At 43.9% G+C, this 9,002-nt stretch overlaps 1 protein-coding gene across 1 annotated transcript; it reads left to right on the plus strand.

Moving 5' to 3' along the window:
• Window positions 1–236: 236 nt before the first annotated feature.
• LOC120561065 (proteoglycan 4-like) lies at window positions 237–5,181 on the plus strand. Its single transcript, XM_039804031.1, has 3 exons — window positions 237–1,940; window positions 2,810–3,035; window positions 5,085–5,181. Exons 1-3 carry the CDS (start codon window positions 275–277, stop codon window positions 5,179–5,181), a joined length of 1,989 nt encoding a protein of 662 aa, XP_039659965.1. The 5' UTR covers window positions 237–274.
• The last annotated feature ends 3,821 nt before the right edge of the window (window positions 5,182–9,002 follow it).

Genomic DNA, 9,002 nt, shown 5'->3' on the forward strand with positions numbered 1-9,002 from the left:
GGACTCTTCTCGAAGAAGTCCAAACGAAGAGTGAGAGACCTTCCTCTCCTGAAGACCTCAACCTCCCCACCATCTTGAGGGAGCACGGACGAAGGGGTGAGAGACCTTCGTGCCTAGTGGAGACACCAACCCTTCTACCATCGTGAAGGAGCACAGAGAAAAAGGGGTGAGGGCCCTTTGTCTTGTGCAGAACACAAGCCCTCTACCACCAGGCAGCAAGAACGAAAGGGATGTGAGCTCATTGTTCATCGTGGGCACCAACCCTTCTATCAACATGAAGGAGAGCAGGCAAAGTGATGTGAGCTCTTTGTCTTCCTCTTCTGAAGAGGATGAGCCTTCTACCACCAGGCAGCGAGTACGAAGGGGTGAGAGCCCTTCCTCTTCATCCTCTGAAGACAAGCAGCCTACTACTGCAACGCAGCAGCAAGCATGGAGGGGTGAGAGCCCTTCATTGTCATCTTCTGAAGATGACCAGCGTTGTGCCACCAGGCTGCTAGTACGAAGGTTTGAGAGCCCGTCCTCTTCATCCTCTGAAGACAAGCAGCCTACTACTCGGAGGCGGCAGCAAGCATGGAGGGGTGAGAGCCCTTCGTCGTCATCTTCTGAAGATGACCAGCGTTGTACCACCAGGCAGCAAGTGCGAAGGGATGTGAGCTCTTTGTTCATCGTGGGCACCAAACCTTCTACCATCACGAAGGAGAGCAGGCAAAGGAGAGAGAGCTCTTTGTCTTCCTCTTCTGAAGAGGATGAGCCTTCTACCACCAGGCAGCGAGTACGAAGGTTTGAGAGCCCGTCCTCTTCTTCCTCTGAAGACAAGCAGCCTACTACTCGGAGGCGGCAGCAAGCATGGAGGGGTGAGAGCCCTTCGTTGTCATCTTCTGAAGATGACCAGCGCTCCACCACCAGGCAGCAAGTGCGAAGGGATGTGAGCTCTTTGTCTTCCTCTTCTGAAGAGGATGAGCCTTCTACCACCAGGCAGCGAGTACAAAGGTTTGAGAGCCCTTCCTCTTCATCCTCTGAAGACAAGCAGCCTAATACTCGGAGGCGGCAGCAAGCATGGAGGGGTGAGAGCCCTTCGTTGTCATCTTCTGAAGATGACCAGCGTTGTGCCACCAGGCTGCTAGTACGAAGGGACGTGAGCTCTTTGTTCATCGTGGGCACCAACCCTTCTACCGTCATGAAGGAGAGCAGGCAAAGGAGAGAGAGCTCTTTGTCTTCCTCTTCTGAAGAGGATGAGCCTTCTACCACCAGGCAGCGAGTACGAAGGTTTGAGAGCCCTTCCTCTTCATCCTCTGAAGACAGTCAGCCTACTACTCGGAAGCGGCAGCAAGCATGGAGGGCTGAGAGCACTTTGTCGTCATCTTCTGAAGACGACGAGCCTTCTACCACAAGGAGGCAGCAACAACAAAGTCCTTTGTCCTTCGTAGACATCAACCTTCCTACCACCTTTAGGCAGAATGGAGGAATTGGTGAGAACCATTTGCCCTGCATTGACATTGACCAGCCTACCATCTGGTGGGAGCACGTACGAAGGGGTGAGAGACCTTTGTTTCGTGGAGACTTGAACCCTTCAAACACCTTGAGACAGGACGGACGAAGTGGTGACAGCCCTTCCTCTACATCTTCGTCTTCTGAAGATGACGAGCCCTTTACCACAAGGAGGCAGCAAGAAAGAAGGCCTAATAGCCATTTAGCTATCTATCTGAGTGCGAGAAAGGAGAGGGAGATCATTGAAAGAGAAAAGCAGCGTTTGGAGGAGGAGGGTTTAAAAAGAGAAAGAGAGAGGTGTGAAGAGATGAAGAGAAAGAACCAGGAGAAGGAGAGGAAAACGTTTGGTCTGCGTTCAAGAATATACATTTGGTGGCTCAATCGCAAGATAAAACGCATTGCCAGGGACATCCAATCGACCTTTGTGGATGAGTGCTACCTCCTGCGTCATGGTAAGAAAGTAAACTTACATTTTGTCACATAAAATGTCAAACAGGTACATGTATAGCCTCCTTTTAGATCACAGTAGATCAGTGGTGGAACAAGTATTCAATTTCTTCACTAGTAAAAGTTCCAACACCACTATGTAAAAAAAAACTCCATTACAAGTAAAAGTCCTTCATTTAAAGTCCTAAAAAGTGAAATTATTGTTCAGTAAATTCATTGAAAGTAAGTAAAAGTAGTCGGAAAACCAGCCCATGTGACTAATACAGGCTAATTACATCACATTGAACCGTTACAATGAAACACACAAGGTGTGTTAATTAGAGGTGTTGCTCGGTGTGTTTTTGAATTTTGGAGAGAGCCAGGTTAGCTGCATACTTAACACACTTCAGTCTTTAATATATAGTACTATTATGAGTTTAAAATGTTGTCTATTTATGGATCATTTGTTCAGCTAATCAATGTTGTGTAGATTGTTTGTCTAATAAAGGCAGCAGTGAGAATACTTTCTATTTCTGAATATTTCTGAATAAACTCCCAAAGTTGCCTTGTGTCATCCTGTTCTGCAGGGAAGGAATAAACGTGTATCTGTTTACATCTGTTTACACTGTCAGAAATGTATTTTTTATCAAGAATCACAGTGGGCGACATATTTCCTTTATGAGTTAATTTATTTATCTTATTTTATTATCATGGAGAACAAAGGAAACATACTCAGTTAAGCTAAGATAGCTCTTATCTCACTTATGGCGCCAGCGGCCAACATGTACTTTTAACAACTTGCAACAAAACAAATCTGTTGTCTGTTTCCTTTGGGGAGGGGTGCGAGTGTACAACTGGACTCCAGACTTAACCTTTCATATGCTTTTGGTTACAGATCCCCTCAGAAATCCAGAGAAAATGGCAGAAAAAGAACGGCTGCTTGACCGAAGGAGGGAGCTGGTCCTGTACAAACACAGACAAGAATTTAAGGTGGAGAGGGAAGTGAGGAAGCAAAAACTGAAGGTAGAGAGGAAGGAAATGAATGCGAAGAAGATGGAGAATATCTCTGAGTTATGCAGCAACTCAGAAAGTATGTTAAATCTTCAAACGGGCAAATGCCAGTCAGGTCCACAAACTAGTACTTGTTAACATATATCAATTAAGATAAAAAGTAGAGCAATCAGAAAAATGGCACCAAATAGAGAGAGGTAATTGAGGGAGACAACAAACATTTCAAGATTTGACAAAACAGAAGTAAAGAAAAGTAAAATATTCTTTTAAAACATTAGCAACCACCATCAAATATCCTTGTAACCACATGATAACACCCTAGAGTCAAAAGCATTGTGCAAATAACAGTGTCCTAACTTAGCGCCACCTGACCCAGTCACCATTCAACCCTAGCCTAATTTAACCAAGGTTAGCCCAGCACCTATCCTAATTTAGCTTTGGTTAGGTTCTGGCAGAGAACCTTATGGTTAGGGTTAGACCCTAAAGACAGTAGAAAGAAGAAAGTAAGGCAAGACTAGGTTGAAAATAGTAATAAAACGCATTATAAAAAGAAATAAGGAAGGCAACACTAGGGCGACAAAAGTGAAAAATTCAAATAGCCTAAGAGACAAACTTTGAAAAAAGCAGAATTAAACTTTGAAAAAAAGAGACAAACATTTTTAAGAGGCCCGGATAGCTCAGTTAGTAAGCGCGAGCCCATATAGAGTTTACTCCTCGACGTGGCGTCCTGGCTTCAACTCCGACCTGCAGCCCTCTGCTGCATGTCCTTCCCCTCTCTCTTCCCTTTCATATCTTCAGCTGTCCTGTAGATATAAAGGCTGAAAATAGCCCAAAAACTATCTTTAAAAATAACTTCAAAGATAAAAAGAAAGAAGTAAGGAAGAAAGACAAGAATAGGTCAGAACAAAGCGACAAAACCTTAAAAAAAAGTGACAAACTTCAGAAACAGCGACAAAAACTTTGAAAAAGCGACAAACTTGGAAAAAAAAAGACTGTAAGTAACTACAGTCTTATAACTGAAAAACATTTAGCATAATGTGCACATACCCGGCAGTTCTCCGAAGTACCCCAAGAGGTACTACATTCTATTTGAAACACTGGATTAGATCAATGGATCACGGGGGACTGGGTCCTGAGTCCCGAGGAGACTTAATAATAGATTTAATAATAGATTTTATTTGTAATGCACTTTACATTTGGAGCAAATCTCAAAGTGCTACAGTTAAGATCGTAAAAGCAAGGTAAAAACATCAATATAAAATACAAATAGACTTGCAGGGTTAATTAAAACTCATAAGTTCTGCTAAATAGTCGTTTTTTTAAAAGTCTCAATAGTTTGAGGTGTCCTCAGATGGTCGGGAGGACATTCCAGATCCGAGGAGCGTCAGAACAGAAAGCCCGATCAGCCCGCGGTGCTGAGATTAGTCCCTGGGGGAGGGGGTTTGAGTTTGTTAGACGGAGGGATCGAGGGGTTAGTTAGAGGGGGAGTAGTTCTTTCAGATGGGGAGGCATTTCCATAGATGCACTGGTGGGTACAGGACCCCCGCTGCTGCTCAGTGCTCCTTTGTTTGGTTCCTGCTTCATGATGAAGATGAGAACAGGTAAACAGACCAACCCACATTTCGCGTTTCACTGCATTGATTCAGATGTAGATTGTATTCATCTTTTGTTTAGAAGTTTTTTATCATAAGGAGCTTTTTATACTTATATTTTAAGTTAAAGTTGCAATACCACAGTGTAAAAATACTCCATTAGAAGTAAAAGTACTCATTATAAAATAATGGACAAAATGTGATGCCTTATGAAAGTGAATTATTATTGCAGATGGTGAGTAAGCAGCATTGTATTGTTGTAGCTAGTTGAGAGGTAGCTCATGTCACGCCCCGGCCTGCCGTGACTTCTGCACGGTGACAGTCTGGTGTGTGTGTGTGTGTTGTGTTGTGTTGTGTTGTGTTGTGTTGTGTTGTGTGTTTGTGTGTGTGTGTGTGTGTGTGTGTGAGAATGTGTTTTGGTTTATTTCTTCATTTTGTTATGCCTGCCATGTGTTTGGTGTGTTTTTTTTGTTTGTTTTTTCTCTGTCTGTCTGTGCTTCTGTTCCCCTCTACATGTTCCACAGAGTGAGGACACGTCCCCCCCCCCGTTGATTCTCCCCACACCAGGTACCAATTCCAGTCAGCGCCCCTGCTACTCATCCTGCTCCATCATCTGCCTTCAGATGCCAGTCTGACTTTCCTCTCCCTGCTGGATTGTTCCTGACCACTGAGTATGCTTTTTCACCAGCCTCTGAGATTTGTCTCTAGTCTAGTTCCTTGTTGTTGTACTTCCCTGTCTGCTCCGCTCCCTGACGCTACTAACTGGAAGATCTCTGTTCTCAGAATAACCCCCCTTCAGAGTCCTCTGCTGCCAATCGCCGCACTGAGGAACACAGCCCAGCACCCCCACTGCCAGTCCAGTCATCTTCGGACCCACCACCCCCACTGCCAGTCCAGCCATCTTGGGACCCAGCACCCTCCTCTGCCAGTCCAGCATCTCGGGACAGCACCCTCTCTGATCCAGCCACTGGAACCTCACTACCAGTCCAGCCATCTTCGGACCCAGCACCCCCACTGCAGTCCAGCCATCTTCAGACCCAGCACCCCCACTGCCAGTCCAGCCATCTTGGGCCCAGCACCTCCACTGCCATTCCAGCCATCTTCGGACCCAGCACCCCCACTGCCAGTCCAGCCATCTTCAGACCCTGTACCCCCCCACTGCCAGTCCAGCCATCTTGGGCCCCAGCACCCCCCACTGCCAGTCCAGCCATCTTGGGCCCAGCACCCCCACTGCCAGTCCAGCCATCTTCAGACCCAGCACCCCCACTGCCAGTCCAGCCATCCTTGGGCCCAGCACCCACTGCCAGTCAGCCATCTTAGACCCAGCACCCGCTGCAGTCCAGTATCGGACCCAGCACCCCCCACTGCCAGTCCAGCATGCTCGGACTAGCACCTGCCAGTCCAGCCATCTTCGGACCCAGCACCCCACTGCCAGTCCAGCCATCTTCAGACCCTGTACCCCCACTGCCAGTCCAGCCATCTTCGGACCCAGCACCCCCACTGCCAGTCCAGCCATCTTCAGACCCTGTACCCCCCACTGCCAGTCCAGCCATCTTGGGCCCAGCACCCCTACTGCCAGTCCAGCCATCTGCCGGACCCAGCACCCCCACTGCCAGTCCAGCCATCTTGGAGCCCCAGCACCCCCCACTGCAGTCCAGCCATCTTCAGACCCAGCACCCCCACTGCCAGTCCAGCCATCTTCGGACCCAGCACCCCCACTGCCAGTCCAGCCATCTTGGGCCCCAGCACCCCCCTCTGCCAGTCCAGCCATCTTCAGACCCAGCCCCCCCACTGCCAGTCCAGCCATCTTCGGACCCACCACCCCCACTGCCAGTCCAGCCATCTTCGGACCCAGCACCTCCACTGCCAGTCCACACTCACAGCTTCAATAAAATAAGATTCTTTACCACCTACTCCTAAAAAGTAATGTTTTTCCTCAAATTTGGAGAGAAGCTAAAGTTATTCCTTTACCCAAGCAAGCTCGGGCTGCCTTCACCGGCACCAACAGGCCGACCTATTAGTTTGTTGCCTGTTCCTCAGCAAACTATTAGAACAAATTGTATTTGACCAGATACAGTGCTACTTCTCTGTTAACAATCAGGTCACTCAACATGCACTGCACTTACACAAATGACGGATGATTGGTTAAAGGAAATTGATCAGAGGAATATTGTGGGAGCAGTACTGTTGCCTTTGATGTCATTGATCACAAATTATTATTGGAAAAACTTGTATGTTATGATTTTGCTGCATCTGCTTTATCATGGATATAAAATGATGTATCCTACAGAACACAAAGTTTTCTTTAATGGAAGCTTTTCTGACACAAAACATTTAGAGTGTGGAAAGAAAGAGTTGCAGATAGCACTAGAATGGGTTACTAACAATAGACTATTCCTAAACATGTCAAAGACTAAAAGCATTGTATTTGGTACAAATCATTCCTTGATCTCTAGGCCTCAGCTGAATTTGATGTTGAATAATGTAGCTGTTGAACAAGTAGAGGAAACAAAGCTTGGTCTTCTTAGATTGTAATCTGTTGTGGACAAGACATACGTTATCTTGTTGCAAAGATGGGAAGGAATATATCTGTTATAAAAAGATGCTCGGCTTTTTTAACACCACACCTGACCAAACAAGTCCTGCGCTCTAGTTTTATCACATCTTGACTATTGCCCAATGATATGGTCAAGTGCTGCAAAGAAAGATCTAGGTAAACTGCAGCTGGTTCAGAACAGAGCAGCGCGTCTTGCCCTTCAACGTCCACTCAGGTCTAATGTAAACAACACGCATGTCAAACTCTCCTGGTTGAAAGTTGCGGAGAGACTTTCAGCATCACTCCTGGCTTTTGTTAGAAACATGAATGAAGAAAAAATTCCAAATTGTTTGTATAGTCAACTTACATTTTAGCTCTAACACTCATAAATACTCCACTAGACATGCCACTAGAGGTCTTTTAAAGTTCCTAGAGCCGAACACAATGCAACGTTACAGTATTGTACCGGGGATGGTTGCTTGGAACTCACTTCCAGCAAGAGATTGCCAAAGCGCATAATAAATCAAGTTTTAAATGACAAGTAAAGGATCATCTAAGGGCCCTAAGACTGTAACCATATTTTTTGTACTTAGTTATGTATAGGAATATTGATAGGTAAACAAAGATGTTGTAAGATTGAATTTTACTATATTCTGTGCTTATGTATTTATTGTGATATTGTGATATCATATATTACTATTAGAATACATAGAAAGGAATATGTATATCTATATACACAAGGAAAATAATACTAGCTATACTGCTCTTATTTTTTATATTCTATGAGTGTTTTGTCTGAAAATGTAATTTTATGTTTTGTGTGGACCCCAGGAAGAGTAGCTGATGTTCTGCATCAGCTAATGGGGATCCTAATCAAATCAAATACTCAGTCTCGCCTGAGTTCACAGTCCCCCTTCCTGACAGCTCAATGTGTTTACAACAATACATCATATTATATAAAATGATCATGTTCTGTATGAAAGTTATTAATCTTGGAGTAACTAATAACTTCGAAGCTGTTGTTGAAGTAAAAAAAAGGACAATATGTCACTTTGAAATGTAATGGAGGAATAAAGTGTCATAAAATGAAAATATTATAATATATAATATATTATTTATAACTCAAAATTGTACTTTAAGTATTTGAGTATATTCAGTCTACCACTGGTGAAGAGGAAGATGAAGGAGAAGAAGAAACGAGGCAGGAGAAGAAGATAAAGAGGTAATTAGTCCTGACATTCCTCCTTAAGACTATCAGGTTCTGTATCATCCACCCACGTTTGGCCCTGACTGATCTATAGAGACAGACCAGTGTTTTACTCAAAGAAACGTGACAAAAAGTCTGTTTCTAGGGTAAATGTCGCTTACTGCAACTTTTTTGAAGTAACTATACCAACAACTGGGAATTATAGTCTGTGCTAAAAACCATTTTGGGACACTAAATATAAATAAGGTCCCCTTTAGGGAATCAGTAGTGAATATGGGACAAAGAAAGAAAAGAAATCAACATTAAACAAATATTAAAGTGATAATCCAAAAGACGTGTTGTTATGCATTTTTAGATCACCTTGTGGTCACATCATTATTTGGTTCATGCTCAGTGTTTTACAGATAAATATGATGATTCTTCTGTGTTTTGTACTGTGTTGTATCTAGTTAACTCATATATAAATAACAGTAGCAATGTTATTTTTGGTAGTTTAATTATTATTAATGCATCATATTTCATAAAAATAATATAATTTGTCTAGAAACTTTAAAGGCCACACTGGTGTTTCACTATAATTGACATCTCCCTCATCATTCTGTTGGAAACTTAGCCAGCTATTGTGTTTAGTGCGCAGTTTGGTGATGTATGAAGCTAGCAGACTATTTTAATAATCTTCATTTATTTGGAATGATTTTGAGGTTTAAACTGGTGGTTTGACAAAATAAGCATTGCAGAGTGT

This window comes from Perca fluviatilis, chromosome 6, assembly GCF_010015445.1.
Source record: "Perca fluviatilis chromosome 6, GENO_Pfluv_1.0, whole genome shotgun sequence".
NCBI lineage: Eukaryota > Metazoa > Chordata > Actinopteri > Perciformes > Percidae > Perca > Perca fluviatilis.